Raw genomic sequence first — 23,283 nt, forward strand, 5'->3', positions numbered from 1 at the left:
AGTGGTGGCGTCATGCCGGGCGGACAGCAGCCCTGCCTGGTGAAACCATAATGCGAGGCACACATGTGATTTTAATAGTAATTTAGTAGCCACGTTAAAAAAGTTAAAAAAAAAAGTGAATGACATTTATAGCTATATCCATCTCAAGGGCCTCCCTGGTGGCTCAGACGGTAAGGACTCTGCCTGTAAGGCGGGAGACCTAGGCTTGACTCTGGGTCCGGAAGGTCCCCTGGAGAAGGGCATGGCTACCCACTCCAGCATTCTTGCCTGGAGAATCCCATAGACAGAGGAGCCTGGTGGGCTACAGTCCATGGGGTCGCAAAGAGTTGGACACGATTGAGTGGCTAATGACACACATACATCCAACTTGCAATCAGTATTTTTAAATTACTAGTAAGTATTACTTTATTTCTTAAACCAAGTCTTAAAAATCTGCCATGTGTTTGCCCTCAGAGGACATCTCTTTTAGGACTGGCCGCATGTTCGGGGCTCACAGCGTCCCTGGGGGCTTCTGGATCAGGTGGTGGGCCGTGAGATGGTGTTAAGCTGCGGGTTGGATGCAGGCAGCAATGAAGTACGGGGTCCCGTGAGGCACAGGGAACATGAGGACCTCAACTTGGCTCAGGTTTTGGACTTAACATGGAAAATATTAGAAGCATAGCGTGAGGCCAGACCACGGCAGACCTTGAACACTTGAGCTTGGTTTGGGGAGTCACCCGGAGCCGGGGATGGGGGCTTGGACAGGAGAGAGGGTGACGTTCTCAGGCAGGAGCCCGCGGGCGAGGCTGCAGGAAACCCCTCAGTCTCGGTGCATGTGATTTTTCTGTAGGGCTGCCTTAGGGGACTTGTCTGAGGGAGGAGCCGTCCCGCGTAGCGCTATGTTATCAAATTCTTCTTCCGCGTGAGGGTTTTTGGGCCGCCCGCTCAGGACGTCTGTTGTCTGTTTCAGCACGCTCACCAGGAACATCCGGCACCGGAGGGGCGAGAAAGTGGTCATCAACGTGCCCAGTGAGTGTGGGCGGGAGGGGCAGCCCCTGCCCCGCTGTTGACGCTGACTCCCTCTCACTCCCTGCTCTCTCCTCTTTCTCTCTCTGTTTTTATTACTGCAGTCTTTAAGGACAAGAACACCCCAGCTCCATTTATAGAGACTTTCCCTGAGGACGAGGAGGCCACGAAGGCCTCTAAGCCCGACCACATTTACATGGACGCCATGGGCTTCGGGATGGGCAACTGCTGCCTACAGGTACCGTGCAAAGACCCAAAGAGGTGCTTCTGCCTCCACTTCTCTCCATTATCTTCTTTTCTTGAGGTGCGCGTGTTTCGTCTTTAAAATTTTGATCAGGTTGAAATATTTTTGTAACTAGTAACATCTTTCTGAAAACCACTGGTTATTGGAAATAACCAGTAAATTCATTGGAAGGTATCTCTGAACAGATTATGCAAAATCTTGAGTTCACTGCGAAGACACAGTTGCTCGTGAACTTAAAATGTGGAATGTTCCAGGGCCACTGTCTCAGTTCTTTCTGTGCCTAATTTTTGCTGCCATCTAGTGATGGTTTAGCTTTGAGATTGTAAACACTGCTCAGATCTGTTTCTGAAAATGAACCCTGGATGCACCCCAGTGAGTTTGTGGTCCAAGGGAAGGGTTGTTTGGACTTTAAGCTTCTATCTTCCTGCAAGGCTGTATAGTGGTATAAAAAGAATCAATATTTAACAGCCCCGGTTTGCCTTGCCCCTGGCTGTTTCACAGGACGTAGAGTAGCCTCGCTTTTAATGACATGATTATACTGCCCTCCCCACCCCACCCCGGGTCTAATCTGATTGCTGGTGCCTATGGCATCGATGCTTCCCCATCCCATAGACGATCTGTGGGGGGACCCCTCAGGCTGCCCGCCAGCCTGCACCCAGGCTTCAGCTGTCATCTCTCGGGTACTTGGCTAACTCCTTTCCCTTCTGGCCTTAGTCTTCTCAACACTTGAAAGAAGAGTTTTTATTAAGGCCCCTTCTAAGTCTGACTCAGCTCATACTCTTTTGTTGTTTTTATTAACAGCAATACTGGTTTCAATCTTTAGTTTGTTTAAAATCATGTTGGGACCTTCCTGGTGGTCCAGGAAAAGACCACCTTAAGGTTAAAGAGCAGGTTAAGAATTCGCCTGCCAGTGCAGGGGGACACAGGTTCGATCCTAGCCCGGGAAGATTCTGCATGCCTCAGGCAGCTGAGCCTGTGCGCCTCGAGCCCACGCTCCACAACACGAGAAGCCGCTGCCGTGAAAAGCCCACGCACAGCAGCCAAAAATAAGTAAATACAAATTAAAAAAATAAAATGTTAGAAGTAGGAGTGGCTCAAAACTAGATATTTCAAACTGAAAATCTCCGATAAAAAGGGGGGCCTTGTTATGACTTACGGAGATTTTTTCCAGTTCCAATTACTTGGCTGGTGGAGCACCGTGAAGCCTGACCCCACGTGGGGTGGCTCTGCTGTGCACACACAGCTGGTGACCCTGTGTCCCACCGTCTCAGGCAGCTTCGCACAGAGGCACGCCTTCCTGCACTTGGATCTCGGATGTGTTCATTTTTCCAACTATGTATAATCAGAATTGAACGTGAGAGTCAGATGTATCCATGCTAAGTGTGTTTAACCGTGGCCGAGGATCCCATTCCCCCACTTTCCCTGACTTGCTGATGTGAGTGGTAGAAAGCGGGTCTGCCAAACAAACCTAGGCCATGAGTTTCCTTCCAGCTGGGCACACTGCATTAAAAAGGAGACCTTTTGACTTTTAACTGCATGTCTGCTTAACTATCTTAATTACAAATATTTCTGAGGAGAGCCATTAAACTCTAGAACTGAACAGTGCGTGGCTTTAAAACTGTAGCAGTGTATTGGGATGCCGGTTGCCTTTTCTCATCAGTTTGCTATTAAACCAAGGTGTTTTGCCGCAGACTGCACTGTCGCCCCATTCCAGAGGGGTCATTCTTTCCCTTGATACAGTGTTTATACAAACAAATGTGTCCTAATGGCAGGTATTTTGCATTTTTATTGCTTGTAGATACAGTTTTCCATCCAGTTTAAGCTTTGTCATGGGTTTAGGGTTGTTTTCTTTTTCTAAATGGCGTATCCAGCCACCCCACTTTCAATACTACTCTTAAAAGTCTTTAGCCCAAATACTGTGAGTAAGTGGAAAATGAGACAGGTTCCACCAATCTCCATAGAAGTCTCTCTGTTATCTTTTAAGTGGAACCCTAGAAACTACCCATTACAGGAAAGCAGGACAAAATGATTTCAAAGTATTGTTTTAAGGCTTTTGAGCAACTCACTATACAGAACAAAATGAATTTTAACCATATTCAAATTTTTGACTCTCGGGGGACTTTTCAGGAATCATTTAATAAGTTCGTGCGTGTTATGATAGGCTCCCTTCCTCCCCCCACCCCCAAGAAAATTCTATGATTTCAACACTGGGTACTAGACAAATTTTAGGTATTTAGTTTTCTAAAATCAATTTTCCTTCTTTTTTTCCCCCTCCTCATTTTCCTGAGGGGAAATTGCTTCTCTTCTTTATATGATACTCTGAAAGGATACCAGAAGCCAAAACCATTCATATATTCATACCTTGTTAAGGTGTTAAGAATTCTTTTTTCCCTTCCCATCATTACGGCAGTGATGTCCTGTTTGGTTTGGCTGTGGCTCTCTCAGTCCTGGGGTAAGGAAGCTAGCTCTTAAATGTACTTAACATAACTAAGCTGTAAGCTGTATCCCTGCTGTAACTTGGTTGCTGAATTCCAGCTGCCAGTTTTCTTAAGCATATTTTTCTAGGGTTGACTTTTCCAGAATTTGCCTGTAAATGTAGCGTGTACTAGACCGTCTAAGAGACACCAATCAAAAAACTGAGAAGAAAGCATGCTTACAGGTCTCTTGGTCACTTCCGTGGCTCAGTAAGCCTGTCGTGTCCTGGTGCTGCAGCTCCCCACCTGCCCAAGGATCACCCGGGCCCAGCCCAGGTCTGCTCTCTCTGGTCTGTGCCCGCCGGTCTCCGGGCCCGCTGTGGCTCTTCTGTGCCTCCTCCACCAGCCTGCAGTTCTTCCTGGGCAGTCGAAGTGTTTTAAACTGCCTTCTCTTCCTGCCTTCTCTACAGTCCTGCCCCCTCCCAAGCTATTACCCATGGTGCCACAGTGGGGAGCTTTGAAGCCCATTATTCACGTCTCCAGATTCTCCTTTTGTACCAAAATGTATATAAGCCCGCAGCCAACCGCACATGGATGGCCAGCCATAGAGGAGAAGTGCCTGGCTGAGCTTCATTGTTAGTATCAGATCAGATCAGTCACTCAGTCGTCTGACTCTTTGCGACCCCGTGAATCGCAGCACGCCAGGCCTCCCTGTCCATCAGCAACTCCCGGAGTTCACTGAGACTCACGTCCATTGAGTCAGTGATGCCATCCAGCCATCTCATCCTCTGTCGTCCCCTTCTCCTGCCCCCAATCCCTCCCAGCATCAGGGTCTTTTCCAGTGAATCAGCTCTTCGCATGAGGTGGCCAAAGTACTGGAGTTTCAGCTTTAGCATCATTCCTTCCAAAGAAATCCCAGGGCTGATCTCCTTCAGAATAGACTAGTTGGATCTCCTTGCATTCCAAGGGAGTCTTAGGTCCTGTTTTTCTTTCCTGACTTCCTAGTCTTAACATCAGAACAGGGTTATTTATATCCCATGCAAACATGATTAAAGCCATATTCTAGACAAGTTCATCCAAGACAGCTTTTAAAACTGGCTTCAGTGATGGGATCATTGGAATGACCTCACATGCCATAAGCAACGACCTTCCTTCTCGGACTGGCTCCTTGGGGAGGATGGTGATGATTTTGTATTATTCTTTAATAATCTGTGATTCTTAAACAGGTAACGTTCCAAGCCTGCAGCATATCTGAGGCCAGATACCTTTACGATCAGTTGGCTACCATCTGCCCAATTGTCGTAAGTAGAAATCACACCTAATTTTAACTACTCTTTTATATCAGATAAAGACTGCATGTGCAAAATTCGCTGACTATGTGCTATTTAAGTGCAGCTAAGACTTCATTTAGAACTGAACTAACACAACTAGTATGCAGACAGAGAGCTCATGGATAAGTGTCTAAGCTGAAGAGTTTAGCAGTGCTTTAGCTAGCGAGGCATTTATGTGTTAAACGTCAAGTTCAAGCATAGCTTTTTCCTTCTCTCATCCCGCCTGCCCTCACCGTCTAGAGAGGATGATTCAAGGAAGCAGAGGCCGGGGCTGGCGTCACTCCCGCCGTCCTTCCCCAGAGCAGGCAGGCGCAGTGCCTGTGGTAGGGCCCGCAGGGTGGTGCACCCTGGCGCTTCTAGACCGGGGGTAGCCGCACAGAGCCTTCTTCAGTGTGCTGGTGACACTTTGACCTTGCAGGTGCTGACTTCTGTTTGTTCCTAGATGGCTTTGAGTGCTGCGTCGCCTTTTTACCGAGGCTACGTGTCAGACATTGATTGTCGCTGGGGCGTGATTTCCGCGTCTGTAGATGATAGAACTCGGGAGGAGAGAGGACTGGAGGTGGGCACGCTTTTCCTTACCAGCCTTTTGAATCCGGCAGGTGACGTGGGGGTCTTGTCGCCACTCACAGTGTTGAAGTCTCCCTTAAACCGTTTTCATCTTGAGTGGGTTAGTCACACACGGGAAGAAGCTGACAGCTTATCAGCCTGTCTTTGGCTTTACGGTGTGTTTGGGGTGAGAATGTGGGAAATGTGATTTGGTTGGGGGGCGGGGGGGCGGTGCCAAGTTAACTTCCATCATTTGTTGAAATCTGTGTTTGTTTTGCCCTCTAAAATTGATAGAACAGTTTTTCTTTATTTTGGAAGTCAGTGCTGATGGCTGTTTTTACCAGAAAGCTTTTTGGCGCTACATGAGTGCTTTGTCTGTGGTGCTTTCTCTGCTGGGGAAAGCGCAATCTGTTGTCAGATTCCTTGGCCCCTTATAAAGGGTGAGTTTTGCCGAAGAAGGGTAGGTTTGTGCCTCTTGTTTGCATGTTGAACTCTGACCCTGCATCTCTCCAACCAAGAGTGCGTCAGAACCGCCTATAGAGCTCTTTAAAAATAGTTACCCAGCCCTGGTGGGTAAAAATAGTTACCCACCCCCAGACCCAGTGAGTAAAAAAAGTCCAGAACTGAGACGCAGATGTGCATATTAGTAAGAGTCCTCACAGGTGATTCTCATGTTCTTGACCAGGGCTGCACTACTGCTGCTCTGGTCTTTATATAATTGTTCATAAAGTGTTGACCATACTAAGTACAAATAAGCTTTAAAGTAGACATTTTAATGGTTTTTTAACGGTTTAAACCAAATTTTTTGGTTTACATTATGAAAGTGAAAGTGTTAGTGGTTTAGTCATGTCCGGCTGTTTGTAGTCCCATGGACTCTATAATATATAAGCCCACTAGGCTCCTCTGTGCCTGGGATTTTCCAGGAAAGAATACATGGTGGGTTTATATTTTTGCTCTCAACATGGGCGTTTTCTAGTCTTAATAATAATGGCGATCCACTTGTTAAAAAAAAAAGAAACATGTATATATATTTAATTGAGATCTGAGAACAGATTAAATTGTCTCCAAAAAAAATTTTTTTTTTTTCCTCTAATACTTTTCAGGGTTAACAGCTATTTTTCAGGATCTCATGTTCAGGTTGGACAGTTTTATGTAATTATTTATAAAGTATATAACCTTTTAATATAATTACTTGGGGTATTAGTTTATTTCCACATCACTTTATATGGCGTTCATTTGTATTTTTTCAATTTTAGCCACTGAAGAACAACCACTATAGGATCAGTAAGTCCCGATACGATTCGATAGACAGTTACTTGTCTGAGTGTGGTGAGAAATACAATGACATTGACCTGACAAAAGACAAAGAAATCTACGAACAGCTGTTGCAGGAAGGTAAGCCTCCATTCCCCTTGTCTAGATTTGACTGTAAGCCTTTAGTTCTTCAAAACTCTCTTAAACTCCTTTGCTTACTCCCATCTGGCTTCTATTTTTAATGTGAGGTCTCTTAACTTTTCTTACGAGGCTGTTTGCCCTAAAGTTTCAAGTCCCAGATACTTGTGAGAGCTTAACTTTTAGCAAAAAGAGCTGACTTTGGAGGTGTGTCCCTCAGATCCCCACGGGTGTCATTTAAGGGGTGAACACAACTCCGACACTCCCCTCGGGTCTGCAGGATAAACTCGGGGCGGCACAAGAATCCTGCACAGTCCAGCGTCTCCTAAGCTCCTAGCTGCCTTTCTTCAACCCCCCGAGCTGTCTGCCGTCCCCGGGGCGTGGAGAGCAGCTCTGGAGTGAGCCTGGTGTGACCTCTCCGCAGGCCTCGACCACCTGCTGGCCCAGCACGTGGCGCATCTCTTCATCAGAGACCCGCTGACTCTGTTTGAAGAGAAAATCCACCTGGATGATGCCAACGAGTCCGACCACTTTGAGGTATCTGCAACAAATGTTTTAAAACATAACACGACTGCTACGTTCAGAGTCGCTGACATGTCACCTCACTTCTGTTAAATGCTCGCTGTTCAGTTTCCTTTGTAGGTCGAAGGGTATAGACAGTAAATAGTCTGCTTCACATGAAGCAGAGTCACTATTAAATGTGAAATCATCTTAGTATCTTCTTGGATATGTGGAAAACTGGTTTTATTCTCTTTTTTTTTTGATTACAGAATATTCAGTCCACAAATTGGCAGACAATGCGATTCAAGCCTCCTCCTCCAAACTCTGACATTGGGTGGAGAGTGGAATTCCGGCCCATGGAGGTAAGCGGCCTGCGGGCAGGAACCGACATGGTCGGACCTATTCCCACCTGACCGCCACCCACCCACCTGTACCCTCCCCAGAGGCTCGGGTTACCCAGACAGCAGCACAGATCGTGTCTGTGTGTGTGTGCACGCGTGCGGCATGCGAGCCCAGTGGCTCGGGAGGACTGCTTTCCGGGAGTAGCCTTTGGGCAGAGGCTTCCGGCCCCAGGTGGGGGCTCAGGAGGTGCATGGGAACCGCTGTGACCCGCAGGGCCCCTCGGGGAGGCACCGCTGGCACAGTGGGTCCCTGACATCTTGGCCCCACGTCCAGGTTCAGCTGACAGACTTCGAGAACTCCGCGTATGTGGTGTTCGTGGTGCTGCTCACCAGGGTGATCCTGTCCTACAAACTGGACTTTCTCATCCCGCTGTCCAAGGTAAGGATGGTGTTCAGCGTCGGGCTGGCCGTGGGTGTCTGGATTATCATCCAGTGCACCTTTCTGTATGATACTTGTTTCAGCTCTGACCTCACTTAGCCCTCTTCCTCCTTAGGAAGAGTGCTCCTCTCCCACCCTGTTTTTTTTCCTTTCAAACCAAAGCTTATACTATAGATTTGAGGACTGTTTTGGTGGAGACGCCTGAAAAAAAAGTGCTGATGGTAGCTCCTTACTCGGCCCATTTGAAGGACATTAAGAGTTTCATTTGAATAACCGCTAATTTCTAGACTTTCGATTTAAGACGGTGGGAGGGGGTGCCCCCCAGTGTGTTTCATCCTGTCAACTCCCAGGCCGGTCACAACCTTCGCGGGAGGAAGGGACCCGTAACTACTCAGTGCAGGGAGGGGGCGGCTCAGCGGTGCTGAGCTGGGGAGGTTTCTGGAGAATGTGGATGTCAGGGCACCATCGGAAAAACAGATCTGAATCCGCTTTAGCCCAACTAAAACCAAGATGGAGCTTTCTGGAAGCCGTTCAAGGCCTTGAAATAGCTCCAGGCTGTGAGGCTGCAATGCTGCAGACCCTGGGGCCATAGCCAAGCAAGCACGGAGGCCTTGGGCTCCCAGCTGGAGGGTCTCAGCACGGAGAGGGGCTGGGAGAGACTGCCAGGCAGAGTGGGGGTCTGCGGGGCTCAGGGCCAGAGCAGAGACAGCGGGACACGCTGCTTGTCCCAGCAAGCATGGGAGGAGGACCAGAGCCGCCGGGCCAGCGCCTGCCCCCGATGCCCCCTTCCTCTGTTGGGGCCACTCCCGTCGGCACGCGCACACGCACCCTGAAGAAGTCTGGCCGTCAGGCTGACCCTGCCTGCCCACTGCGCCTAGGCCCAAGGTGACCTGCAGGACTCTGCGGGCCCCTGTTAGCCTTGTGGGGCACCCCCTGGGGAGATCAGCCCATGTCACGGGTCCCCGAGAGCTGCCAGTCTAAGCCTTTGTTGATGAATGTAAATACACTTGACCCTTGGACAACACAGGCCTTAGGGACTCTGACCCTCACACAGTCAGAAAACTACATGTAACTTACAGTCGGTTCCTCCGTGTCTGAGAATTCGAGCAGCAGCAGATCATGGAGTACTGTGATGTTTACTGCTGGAGAGCATCTTCATCTAGGGGGACATGCGTTGTTCCAGGGTCAGGTATAGATATCTGAAAGGCAGGAGAAACTTGAAAACTTTTAATAGCCTTATAGAGAAGAGCCCATGGGCCCCCAGAGTGTGTTATCCTCAGTAGGACACGGTTAATTTGGAAACTGGAAAGAATATTTTAAGAAATTCTCACTAATGCCCTTGAAGAAATTCTAGAGAAGAGTCGCATCTTAAATAAACAAGCCCTGTGGATCAAAGAACATTTGGAGAGCAGAGGAGTTCTCAGAAACAAAGGACGTGGTGGCCACACTTTTAATACTCAGTATGCTCCCCAGTAAGCAGATGTGGTTGAAGGTCAAAGTCACTGATTTCGGGAACCAAGCTGAGTTCGTCCCTGTAGGACAGCAGAGAAACGGAACTCATGGGAAAAGCAGGAGAGAAATTCTTTGAAAAGTTCAGTGTTTGTCTGTAGTCTACACAGAAGAGATGTGAGATACAATAAAGAACATAAATGAATATAATTTTTCCTGAGTAAGAGTCCATTAAGGATGAGACAGAAATAGGTAAAGAGCAACCAAAATCTAGGAAGAATCTCAAAGTAAAGATCAGTTGTCCAGAAAGGACAGGAAATTAGGCTACTTAGCTTTCTGCCAAAAAGAAGAAAAATCAGTTGGTCTCATTTCTCATCTGCAATTTTAAATGCTGGAAGAGATGGAGAGAAGTCTCCAGAATCCTGAAGGTAAAGAACTGGAACCGTGGATGTCTCTGGCAGCCAAGCTAGTCTTTAAATTCCAAGTGATTATAACAAAAAAGGTGAAGTTAGGGCTCAGAGTCAACCAGAAATCTTACCTAGCAAGGGGCCAGTGGAAGGAGGGGAATAGTAGATGCTTCTTAATGGCTGACATCTAGGGAAAGAATTTCAAAACTGCTTGTCCGTCTAGTCAAGGCTATAGTTTTTCCAGTAGTCATGTATGGATGTGAGAATTAGACTAGAAAGAAAGCTGAGCGCCGAAGAATTGATGCTTTTGAACTGTGGTGTTGGAGAAGACTCTGGTCCCTTGGCCTACAAGGAGATCCAACCTGTCCATCCTAAAGGAGATCAGTCCTGGGTGTTCATTGAAAGGACTGATGCTGAAGTTGAAACTCCAATACTTTGGCCACCTGATGCAAAGAGCTGACTCATTGGAAAAGACCCTGATGCTGGGAAAGATTGAGGGTGGAAGGAGAAGGGGACAACAAAGGATAAGATGGTCGGTTGGCATCACCAACTCAATGGACATGAGTTTGAGTAATCTCCAGGAGTTGGTAATGGACAGGGAAGCCTGGTGTGCTGCGGTTCATGGGGTTGCAAAGAGTCGGACACGACTGAGCGGTTGAACCGAACTGTCTGAAAGTAAGAAGAAACACTTAATGCTTAGAAATAGGATTTGTCGCCTCTAATCTCCTGGCTAAAGGGGGTGGGGAAAGAACAAAGACAACTTCAGAGCCACAGCAGTGGGTCTCTGGCCATGGGCATGGTAAGACAGTATGCCCAAGAGAGCACACAATGGGGAAAATAAGATGAAGACAAATTTGAATAGACTGTGTTCTCCTATTCAAATGCTGAAAGCGGTGATCTAAAATGGCAGTGCAATTTGCATAAGATACACCTAAAACACGGACAGATATAGACAGTAAAGAGCTCCATAATGACCTTTTAAAAAGAAAACAGGAATGGTGAAGTTGTAACAGAGAAATGTGAGAAAGTCTTAAATGAGATACAGAAAGCAGGTTTATCCACTTGCTCATCCAAGATCTTTAGAGCCATGATTCTTTTTTTTTTTAATCTTCCAGAAAGCATAGCTTCTCAAGAGCATAAGCAAATTTAAGGGCACTGTCGTGCAGTGGGTAAGATACTGGTCCGGGTGAACACTCAGTTTGCTTGCACCACTTACCAGCCTTTTCACCTGGACGGTCGGTGTCTTCTCGGCGTGCAGGTGTAGAGTGGGGCCGCTCGGACTGTCCTGAGGCCCCGTCGGGATGGTGGAGTAGACGACTCACAAGAGCGCCCGTCCTGTTACTCAGTAACTGAAGGCCGCATAGTCAGAGGAAGAGAAAAGCCACAGCGGAGGCAAACAGCATGGCTAACGAGCCGGGCTGGGTCGTGTGTGTCGCAGACCTCATACCACACACGCCTTTTGAGTGCCCTGAGGAAGAATATCAAAAATTAATCGAGGGAAATTTTCATTTCTCAAAACTAGACAGAGTACAATAAGTCACATTTCCACCAAAACTCATCAAGAAAATGTTCAGGAAAAATTTAGCCGTTGGAAATTTTAAATTGTTTTCCTAATAGGTTCTAGATTAAATCAAAATTAGAACTGTAGATTGTATAGGAAAATGATGCTGGCAAAGCTGGTCTCAAGGGAAAACCGTAGCTTTAAATGCTTTAACAGAAAGATTAAAAATAAACCCAAGTAGTCAAATTCAGAATCTAAAGAGCAGTAGTAAAATAGACTGAAAAAGGAATTTATAAAAGCAGAAATTACAACTGTTGATCTTTGTGACTTTTTGTCAAGACTAAGAAAAAGACAAGTGTTGATTAGGGTTTAAGCCAGACATAGGAGGATTATTATTTGAACATGTTCCTAGGACTATCTATATTAATCAGAAGGTCATATGTACCTTTTAAAAAAAATAAATAACTGTAGGAATTAATGGGTGCAAAGCTGATCCAGGACTTTGTCTCAGCCGTCCCTTCCAGTGTGACCTCTGACTTGTGTCCGTTTTGTATATTGGAGTGTTCTCTAAGATTTTGTTATGTTGATCGAAATAAATGAAGAATTCACGAAGAGGGAGCTGGGGGCTCCTGAGGAAGTGGGCAGAGCCCCAGGCGGGCAGGCAGCATTGGCGACCTGCCCACTGCCAGGTGGTCGGGTGAGACAGCAAAGCCCTGGGGGCAAGGAGGACAGAGGGCCCCCCACCCCCCAAGGCAGCAGGGCCTCTGCGCTTCCCTTTGCACCTGCAGCTATGAGCTGGGATGGCTCCGTGCCTCCCCGGCACCGTACATTCCCCCCAGGTTTTCCCAGGCAGCCTCCACGCGTGTAAGTTTCACATGGATTTCTAAGGTGCGCATCTGTTCAAGTTGCCCCGTTATTGAAAAGCATGTCCCAGGCTCGGGTTGAGAGAGACGACTCCACGTGACCGTGCAGCCTCTCTGGCCCCAGCCAGCGCTGGGGATGGGAGCGTTCGTCTCAGGTGGGTGCCCACCACAGAGGCCAGTGGCCCCACCCACGTGGGAGCAGGAGTGTCCCCAAATTCGGGAACATTCTGACGTGGCCGCGGTGGTTTTCCTCCTTAGGTTGATGAGAACATGAAGGTCGCCCAGAAGCGAGATGCCGTCCTGCAGGAACTGTTTTATTTCAGGAAAGACATTTGCAAAGGTACCGCCTTTTCTTGCATTTCTGGGGTCCCCGGAGGCAGCACCGGTGGCTAACGTGCCCTGCTCCCCTCCAGCAGGTGGCAATGCCGTGGTGGACGGCTGCGGCAAGGCCGCGGGCAGGGCGGAGCCAGCGGCGGAGGAGTACGCGCTCATGACCATCGACACCATCATCAACGGCAAGGTAGGGCCCGCCTTGGCCTGTGCCCCGCCTACCTGCCCAGAGCCCCCCCAGAGCGCCCCTGCCTGACCGTGCCCTGCTCCTCGCAGGAAGGCGTGTTCCCCGGGCTGATCCCCGTCCTGAACTCCTACCTGGAGAGCATGGAGGTGGACGTGGACACCAGGTGCAGCATTCTGAACTACCTGAAGCTCATCAAGAAGAGGGCGTCCGGTACGGCAGCCTTGGCTTTCCTTTGTTTTTTCAAAAAGAATCTCTTAACATAGGCTTAACATCTTAACATAGGAATCTCTTAACATAACTCAGAACCTCACGGTCTTAAAGTACTCAGTTTTTAAAGCGGTCTTTTATTAGAGTATACAGCATCCTGATCACTGCACTTTCCCAGGTAGTGCCATCTCTGCGGTTACACACCCCTTGTCTTTTGCAGTCTCCTTTGAATCAGCAGCGCTTTTTCTCTTACTGGTTCATAAACTAGTGTTGAATCTTTAACCCGATGGCATTTTAGGCGATGAAATACCGTATGTGGATGTTTGTCATTACTGCCCAACTGTGTGTGCTCTGCAGCACCCCGGACTCTCTACATGAGTCTAAGCAGCTCCAAGGTGAGCCAGCTGAGCACACAGCTTGGACTCGGGCCCTCTAGCCTGGCTCCCTGTAGGGCCGCCCAGGGACCCCTGCTTTCCCAGTTTTGAGATCGGTGGCCAGGGAAGAGGACAGCAGCTTGTGTGTTTCGCCTGAGGCTTCTGTAATGTTTCCAGAGCCAAGAGGATGACCCCCCAAGTGCTGTCTCTGCGGGTTTCTCTCTGAGTGCATCTACACACTATTCTGTGTCCCTCTTGGATCAGGTCGCTCTGGGGAGCACAGAGTCCCCCGTCCAGGGCAGTCTCTGACACCAATACGGGCAGGTTTGGCTGGATGGGAGGACACGGACTGGTCAACGTGTGTTGGCTCCTGTGTCTTAGGGCGGGCGGCGTCCCTGTATGGCTGGCACCTAACAGGTCTCATAGCAGCAGGGCATGTGTGTTCTTGCAGCCTGCCTGCAGCATGAAACCCTTCCCAGGAGGAGTTCTTCAGACGAGGTGAAAAACGTCTTGTTCCCAGCCCCTGTCCTGTGGCTCGGCCCAAACGCCACTCTTGATTCTTCAGGGTTGTGATGTCCAGCTGCTAAATGTCAGGTTTCTAAAGATAAAAGCCAAACCCAACAAATAAAAAAATATTACTAAGTTGTCATTAAAAAAAAAAAATTATTTTCCCCCCTCCAGGAGAATTAATGACAGTTGCCAAATGGATGAGGGAGTTTATCGCAAAGCATCCCGACTACAAGCAGGACAGTGTAATAACTGACCAGATGAACTATAGCCTTCTTCTAAAGTGTAATCAAATCGCAAACGAATCGTGTGAGTGCCCAGAGTTACTCGGACCAGCGTTTAGGAAAGTCAGGTACAGTGGAAGTAAAACCGACTCTTCCACTTAGACACCCTGCAGGACGAGAAGCCCTGCCCCGCGTTCCCGAAGAACTGACGGCTGGACCGGCTGTGTGCATTGTGTGAGGAGCGGGGGGGTCATGGCGCGCTGCACTGGCAGAGGCGGGATTAAGCAGACCTAGAGTTTATACAGTGTACATGTACATACTAAAGTATTTTTATGATTAACAATGTATTTTAATAACATTGTACCTAAGGTTCTCATGAGCTGGCTTGTACATTTTTCAATTCTGACTCTGGAGCAGCTGCTGTCTGAAGCAGTTTTGTAAATGTAACTTACCGGTAACTGTACTATATCTGCATTCCAGAGTTTAAAATGTTTACTGTAAATTTTGGCTTTTTTTTTTTTTTTTAAGGCTTTAACCTGGTACCTGATTCACTGAAAATTCTGTCACTTTACCTTGAAAACAGATTGTCCTGCTCATTTTCTTTGCATCATCTCCTTTGGCATATATGTAAAATCAATTTTGAATCCACCAAAGTGCTTCAGGGGGAAGCTTGGGGTTCTGGCGCCTTATCTGTGACAATTCTCTCCTAATTTGAATAGCTAATCCCTTGGTAACCCTGTCCCAGGCTTTCCCTACTAAAACAAAACCCACTGAACTGATGGTACTTTTTATCCACATTTGCTAATTTTGGTGTTAAGTTTAAAGACGACTCTGGAAGAAGAAAGACTCTGAGTTCACATGTAGTGATTATTGGGGTTTTTTTTTTTTTTTTTTTTAAGGACAAAAATAGGGAGAATCGTTTTTCTCCTTGTACATAACAAAACTAATATCAAAAATGCCACCAGCTCTTCTCTTGTGGCCCCTGTTTTTTTTCTGATTGCTGCTGTCTACTTAAATTTTCAAATCAAATGCAGCTGCTGAAGTTTTTGTTTTGTTACTTTTCCTCTGGTTTCCAATAAGCATATTACAGACATTCTTCGAAAAGCCATTCATTCTAGATTTTACCCAAGGAATATTTTGCATAGCTGCTCTGCAAAAATCATGATATGCACTAAGTTTTGTGAATCAGGACCCTAAATGTTTAATTGTAAATAATTTAAGTTGCACACAATTGTTAGAGCTTTTTTGTTGACATTTTTCTCTGATTAATTAAATGTCTTAACTACTTCTGAAATAACTATGTATAGTAGATTATGCAAACCTTTACAGGCATAAATATTTAAACTGTCATGTTCATTTTAAGAAATTGCCATAAAGCTTCAGCTAAGCCTGTTCATGTATAAATATTAGAGTTTGTGCTATATTTCTTACGTGCATTTTGGAGGATAAAAGAATGCCTGTTTTTCCTTTGCAATTTGCTTATGTAAATTCAGGTTGTAAAAAGGCAGTAAAACGTTTGTGGTATAAGGAAATAAAAGAATGGAATTGGCATTGTGAAAGCTCTCGAAAGTGAGTTCTACAACTAATCGGATGGTGGTGGATTGTTTTTTTAATTAGCCCAAATACGCCAGAAAATGATTTCTTCATCATGCTCCATCCTCAGCGCTTTCTAGGAAGAAGCACAGTGATGAGAACAGATGCCTGACCTCCCCAGGAGCCCTCAGCCCTGTGGGGAGGGGAGCAGTGACCGCCGGACATGAATTTTCCTTTTATCCCAAACCATCACCGTGCTGAGTCAGTGATCACATAGTGAATTACATGCAAGTAACTCAGGTGCTGTGTGCACAGTGGTGAATCCACTCAGACTGGATCAGCAGGCCCGGCAGACAGCCATTGCCCACACATCCCTCACCTACCCAACCCCTAGTTCATCTGGCCCGTCCACTTTTCTCAGCTTCACCTGCTGGTCTGCTTTTATCTATCTGAATGATCCCAGGGCAGGATCACTGTCAAATGAATCTGCACACACGTCTGAAGTGCAGCCCTGGCTCAGTGGGCCTGGGATGGGGGCCCACAGGCAACGCTGATGCTGCTGGTCTGTGGACCATGTTGGGTAACAAGGACTTAGATGACTCCTGTACCTCAGACACACATCCGTTCTAAGTCGCAGCTGATACTGATCTTTCATGTGTATATGAACATCAAATAGCACTGTCTCTGTCCAAGACAAAGCATCACCTTTTCCTCCTGAACACAGCTGAGGGTTCAGGCTTTGGTAGCAAAACAGTAAACAGTGAGATAAGCAAGGAGTGCCTTGTCCTTGGTGGAAATAGCATTGGCTGAGCCCAGACACTCACTCAGAACACAACTGGCCCTTTCTTGACCTATCAAGTCTCCTGGATTTACAAGAGGTTTCCAAACAAACAAAACCTGTGAAGGAGGCTTCCCTGGTGGCTCAGTGGCGACGAATCCACCTGCCAGTGCAGGAGACACGGGTTTTTTGATCCAGGAAGATCCCACATGCCACAGGACAGCTAAGCCTTCGGGCCACAACTGAACTCACCGCCCTGGGGCCTGTGCTCTGCAGCAAGAGACTCCACCACTGTGAGAAGCCCACGCCACAATTATGGAGTAGCCCCCGCTTGCCACAACTAGAGAAAAGCTTGTGCAGCACTGGAGACCCAGCACTGGAAAAAAATACAGAAAAGTTTACAAACAAACCCCTGGCAGGCTTGTGTTGTTAACACTCGAAGCTTTTGAGGCAGGGGTCTTAAGTTCCATCCCTGGTCAGGGAACTAAGATCCGTGTGCCTCATGGCCCGGCCTGGCCCCAGGGTGCTTCTGTCTGCTGCCCGGCCCCTGGCTGTTGGTGAGCCATTCTGTCTCAGTGGAGGGAGCCAGCCTGGGCTGCCTCCTGAACTAGCACCTGCACAAAAAGTGCAAAGTGTGGAAACCCAGGATGAGGCCACATCTCAGGAGGTTCCTTGGGGACCCTGCAGAGAGAAAATGTAACAGCATCCTTCAAGCCCTGGTGGTGTCAGATGTAGGGAAAGGGACCTGGGCTATGGGCCTGGGATTCCAGGGCGTCAAGGTTCCCTGCTGGGGAATGGGCCCTTCTCGGAACTGGGCATGGGCTGGTTAACAGCAGGTTCTTAAGGGTGCTGCTAATAAATTTTCCGTTTCGATTAAGGCTCCCTGCTCCTGCGTTCCCTGAAGATAAGCCACTGAGATCTACCAGCTGTTCTCTCCTCTTTATGCTTTTGTGTAAATATTTAACATTCCCTGTAAGTGCTTCTGAACATATAGGCCAAGTGATATTTAGGAAAGTGTAAATTAGAAGGGAACCAATGTCTGGACTGGACGTGAGGAGGCCTTAGCAGGTGACCTTGGCTGGGAAAGATGCACTCCTCAGACTAAGTCTATACATGAGCAAGTTCTGTTCATGTTCTGACCACGTTCGTAAGTCCAACAAAGTTAGCCTAGCACAATCAGCTATATAGTACTGTACAGTAATAGGTTTATAATACTTATCACACAAATAATACCTGAAAAAACAAACAAAAGATAAAACATTTTTAATCTTACAGTTCAGTTCTTTGAAAAGTACAGCAGTAGAGGACAACAGCTGGCATGCACACACGGGCTGGCATCAAGTGAGCAGGCAGGAAGAGTTACCAACGAGGAGGGAGAGAAGGTGGGAGACGGCAGAGCTGAAGGGTCAACAGTAGGAGACAGGACGAGCTGCAATTTCACTAAAGCCTGACCATGATGGAAGGCAGGTTTGCATCTTTGAAAGTTCAAAACTTAAAGGTGTGTACGTAGGGGACTTGCTGTATTTGCATTATGGTATTATTTGTGTTTATGGTAAATGGAGGCAAATTGCCTGGCTAGTCCCTAAAAGCCCCTTTCATTCTTAACATTTTGTGAAATGAAACATTACAAAGTATGTGCATGCGTGCTAAGTCACTTCAGTCATGTCTGACACTGTGCAACCCTATGGACTGTAGCCTTCCAGACTCCTCTGTCCATGGGATTCTCCAGGCAGGAATACTAGAGTGGGTTGCCATGCTCTCCTCTAAGAGATCTTCCAACCCAGGGATCGACCTTGTGCCTCTTACATCTCCTGCATTGGCAGGGGGTTCTTTACCACTAGCACCACCTGGGAAACCCATGAAGTATGGAAGATACAGTAAGAGCAATCGTGCCTTCAGGCTTTATTTCAAACCACATTGCAAAGCTGTGGTCATCAGCATGGATTTAGTATAAAAACTGACCAATGGAACACAATAGAGAGCCCAGAAATAAATTCACATATATTTGGTCAGTTCGGTTCAGTCGCTCAGTTGTGTCTGACTCTGCGACCCCGTGGACTGCAGCACACCAGGCTTCCCTGTCCATCACCAATTCCCAGAGCTTGCTCAAACTCATGTCCATCGAGTTGGTGATGCCATCCAACCATCTCATCCTCTGTCATCCCCTTCTTCTCCCGCCTTCAATCTTTCCCAGCATCAGGGTCTTTTCCGATGAGTCAGTTCTTCACATCAGGTGGCCAAAGTATTGGAGCTTCAGCTTCAGCATGAGTCCTTCCAATGAATATTCAGGACTGATTTCCTTTAGGATTGACTGGTTTGATCTTGCAGTCCAAGGGACTCTTAAGAGTCTTCTCTGACACCACAGTTCAAAAGCATCAATTCTTCAACACTCAGCTTTCTTTATGGTCCAACTCTCATATCCATACATGACTACTGGAAAAAACATAGCTGTGACTATACGGACCTTTGTCAGCAAAGTAATGTCTCTGCTTTTTAATATGCTGTCTAGGTTGGTCATCGCTTTTCTTCCAAGGAGCAAGTGTCTTTTAATTTCATGGCTGCAGTCAATTAGTTTAAAACAAAAGAGCCAATACACGATGGGGAAAGGACAATACCTTCAGTAAATGGTGTAAGGAAAACTGGACAGCCACATGCAAAAGAATGAAATGAGACAACTATCAATAATAACACCATACACAAAAATTAACTCAAAATGGGTTGAAGACTTGAATGCAAGACCTGAAACCACAGACTCCTAGAAGTCAACGTAGGTGTTAAGCTTCTCGATACAGGTCTTGATGACTTTTTAAAATCTGATCCCAAAAGCAATAAAAATAAACAAGTAGAACTACATCAAAGTAAAAAATTCTTGCAAAGCAAAGGAAACCTACCAAAAATGCAACCTACCGAATGGGAGAAAATACTTGGAAATCATGTATCTGATAAAGGGGTTAATATCCAAAATATATTTAAAAATCCATACAACTCAATGTGTGTGTGTGTGTGTGTTAGTCGCTCAGTCGTGTCCGACTCTTTGTGACCCCATGGACTGGAGCCCACCAGGCTCCTTTGTCCGTGGGATTCTCCAGGCAAGAATACTGGAGTGGGCTGCTGTTTCCTTCTCCAAAAAGGCTGATGAAAGAATGTAAAATAAGCACACTGCACGTATTAATAAACTCTGTTTTTCTTTTGTTAAAAAAAAAATGTAAAATGAAGATGATAACTGTACTTGGCAGCACAGTCGCAATAAAGCATCACTGGGATCTGAGGAAGTATTATACAACTCAATATGGGGGGGGAAATCCCATTAAAAATGGGCAGCGGACATTTTCCACGGTGCACATTTACCCAGTGCTGCCCTGAAAGATGCCCTGGGTACCCCGTCTCACCAGCACCTCCCTCCTAACACCAAGGGCATTCGGCCTGACAGAGGGAGCTGGGAAGCCTGACCATCTGCAACTTCATCCTCTAAAAGAAGTCCCATGACCCCCTCGGCACACCCCGGCCCCGCCAGCCGCCGAGCTCCCAAGAACCAGAGGGCATCCGCCCTGCTCCTGGGCTCCCCGGCTCCAGAGGGCCAGGACGCCGGGGCCGTGGAGGGCGCGGTCGGGGGGCTGCGTCTCTCCCGTTAGTGCTCCGGATGTCCGCTCGCACCACCTCCCCAGCGACAGCTCGGGGGTCTCTCCTTCGCGCTCTGAAGTCCCCTGGCACCTTCGCCACTTCGCTCACCTCTGTCCGCAGCGGGCGAGGCTACGCAAGCTTCTCCAGCCGGTGTCCGGATCTGGGCCCGGTGGCCAGCAGGGGGCGCGCGACAGTGTTGCTGCTGCACCTGCTGCTGCTAAGTCGCTTCAGTCGTGTCTGACTCTCTGCGACCCCACAGACGGCAGCCCACCAGGCTCCCCCGGCCCTGGGATTCTTCAGGCAAGAATACTGGAGTGGGTTGCCATTTCCTTCTCCAATGCATGAAAGTGAAAAGTGAAAGTGAAGTCGCTCAGTCGTGTCCGACTCTTAGCGACCCCATGGACTGCAGCCCACCAGGCTCCTCCGTCCATGGGATTTTCCAGGCAAGAGTACTGGAGCAGAAAAAGGTTTTTTTGTTGTTACTGTTGTAGTTTGTTGGGTTTTTGTTTGTTTGTTGTCCCCAGAGCATCTTTAAGCATCTTCCTGGTGGTCCAGCGGCTAAGATTCCGAGCCCCCAATGCAGGGGGCCTGGCTTACATCCCTGGTCAGGGAACTGGATTCACATGCCACAGCTAAGACCTGGCACAACCAAATAAATTAATAAATAAGAATACTTTTTAAAAGTTCCTAGTGGAGGACATCGCTAAAATCTCACTGGAAAGCATTCTACTAAGCCTGCTGAGGGCTGATGCAGCCTGTAAATGACAGTCTTCTGTGGAGGATATGCGTCTCCCTTGGTAAGAAGAAATGCGACCTGTTGATCCATTTCCTGTTATTAATATTTTTCCTTAAATAAAGGAACCACCGACCTGCTTCTCACTTTAGTTTCCAGCTTAGTGCTGATAGCTTCTGAAAACTACAGAGAATATATTAAACTACTTGGACAAGAGAGAGACATTCTATATGCTAACTAGCTTGCGATAATGAAGAACCCATTTTTCCAGAGGTATTGCAACTTTCCAGGCTTTCTACAAATGAGTCCTATTCTGTGACAGTTTGTGGGACTCAAAGCATCCTGTAATGATACAAACTTCCACCTGCTTGTTGTTCGGTGAAGGTCTGTGCGTGTGATGTCACTTGTTTGCTCCCGAGTGTTGATTTATTGCCCACAGAAGCAAGCATATGGTCTCATACATCGAGAGCAGAGACTAGAACTTCTACCCTGAGAACCACTTTATTCCAGAAACCAAATTAACTGCATTTTCCTCAGGAGATAAGCTCTTTCTTGAGACTTCTCTTACATAGTCGGAGCCGAGCAGGATTGCTTCCCCTCCTGCTTTCAGTGAAGAAGTTCAGCCTCAAGATCACCGTAGGGATGATGGTGTGGTGACAGTTACTGCATTGTTTTACCTGAATTGTCCTTATATTTGATTAGTATTGAAGAAAAGTTGAGATTTACAACATTTAAAGCAGTACATCTTGGTTACGCGTAAATGTATACATCCCATCCTTTTTGAAAAGAAATTTGTATGAGTTTATAAACTCTGTGTCGGATTTACATGAATGAGTTTTCGTAGTGCCCTCTTTCACGGGGCTTTGGTATGTTTGCGACATTGAGTTACTTTTCCTCGGCATTCCTTCTATCCTGCCATCTCAGGTGGACCTTTGTTAGGCTTTCCACACTGTCACAACTGGTGAATTCTGAGTAAATTATGACTTTCTGTTTGTCGAATTAGATGTGATAGTTTCCTGGGGGCAACTGCACAACCGCTGCTGGTGCTGCTAAGTCGCTTCAGTCGTGTCCAACTCTGTGCGACCCCATAGATGGCAGCCCACCAGGCTCCCCCGTCCCTGGGATTCTCCAGGCAAGAACACTGGAGTGGGTTGCCATTTCCTTCTCCAATGCAGGAAAGTGAAAAGTGAAAGTGAAGTCGCTCAGTCATGTCCGACTCCTAGCGACCCCATGGACTGCAGCCCACCAGGCTCCTCCGTCCATGGGATTTTCCAGGCAAGAGTACTGGAGTGGGGTGCCATTGCCTTCTCCACTAGCAGTACTGAATTATCACTGGGGTCCTGGGGACAGCTTCTCAAGTCCAGGAACAATAGTGACTGCTCCTCAAGCTCTACCTGTCCAAGAAAATTTTTGAACTTTCCACAGGCAAAGAAATCTTTTTTCCCAAAGTAAGTGAGGCACCATTTGATTCTCTTTTGCAGTGTTCAAACTTGCACTACATTATGCTGAAAAATCTGGAATAATAAGTGAGACCAATGGACTGGGTTTAGGAATGTTCAAGTCATTTTTATCTTCAATAAAAAGGAGACTTGGACAAGAGCTCTAGTGTCATTAGAAAAGATCCAAGCCAAGTTTGTTGTTTCCAGAGGAAAGCAACAGTGAAGATGAGGGGAAACTTTTGGAGGAACTAGAATTGCAACACTGCAACTGCCTCAGTTTGTATAAAACGCTGTCATTCACTAAAATGAGCCTCTCATAGATTCACATTTCCATTGAGATGAAGTGAAAAAATTGTTTTAATCTAAGGACCCTGTATGGATGTGAGAGTTGGACTATGAAGAAAGCTGAGTGCCAAAGAATTGATGCTTTTGAACTGTGGTGTTGGAGAAGACTCTTGAGAGTCCCTTGGACTGCAAGGAGATCCAATCAGTCCATTCTGAAGGAGATCAGCTCTGGGATTTCTTTGGAAGGAATGATGCTGAAGCTGAAACTCCAGAACTTTGGCCACCTCATGCGAAGAGTTGACTCATTGGAAAAGACTCTGATGCTGGGAGGGATTGGGGGCAGGAGGAGAAGGGGACGACAGAGGATGAGATGGCTGGATGGCATCACTGACTCGATGGACGTGAGTCTGAATGAACTCCGGGAGTTGGTGATGGACAGGGAGGCTGGCGTGCTGTGATTCATGGGGTCTCAAAAAGTCGGACACGACTGAGCTACTGAACTGAACTGAAGGAACCTGTTCTCTTCAGAAATTGAATGTAAATTGTTGTGAAATAATAGCTGATCTTGTGGGGTTTGGAATCACATTTAACTTGGTTGAGTGTGGAGAGTATCACTCATCAGATTTGCATCC

The 23,283-nt window shown here is 47.1% G+C and overlaps 1 protein-coding gene across 2 annotated transcripts in view; it reads left to right on the forward strand.

Moving 5' to 3' along the window:
- Positions 1-15,848, forward strand: part of GCLC (glutamate-cysteine ligase catalytic subunit) — a 44,862-nt gene extending 29,014 nt beyond the window's left edge. The window contains exons 5-16 of one of the 2 annotated variants that reach the window (XM_027525366.1): positions 950-1,008; positions 1,110-1,243; positions 4,890-4,964; positions 5,437-5,553; positions 6,797-6,935; positions 7,357-7,469; positions 7,703-7,795; positions 8,109-8,213; positions 12,692-12,773; positions 12,847-12,953; positions 13,040-13,160; positions 14,213-15,848. In XM_027525366.1, coding sequence (XP_027381167.1) covers positions 950-1,008; positions 1,110-1,243; positions 4,890-4,964; positions 5,437-5,553; positions 6,797-6,935; positions 7,357-7,469; positions 7,703-7,795; positions 8,109-8,213; positions 12,692-12,773; positions 12,847-12,953; positions 13,040-13,160; positions 14,213-14,424 — 1,357 coding nt within the window. In that variant the 3' untranslated portion in view covers positions 14,425-15,848. The remainder of the gene's footprint in view (positions 1-949; positions 1,009-1,109; positions 1,244-4,889; positions 4,965-5,436; positions 5,554-6,796; positions 6,936-7,356; positions 7,470-7,702; positions 7,796-8,108; positions 8,214-12,691; positions 12,774-12,846; positions 12,954-13,039; positions 13,161-14,212) is intronic. The other variant, XM_027525367.1, reaches the window with a different exon arrangement.
- The last annotated feature ends 7,435 nt before the right edge of the window (positions 15,849-23,283 follow it).

This window comes from Bos indicus x Bos taurus, chromosome 23 (assembly GCF_003369695.1).
Source record: "Bos indicus x Bos taurus breed Angus x Brahman F1 hybrid chromosome 23, Bos_hybrid_MaternalHap_v2.0, whole genome shotgun sequence".
Lineage (NCBI taxonomy): Eukaryota > Metazoa > Chordata > Mammalia > Artiodactyla > Bovidae > Bos > Bos indicus x Bos taurus.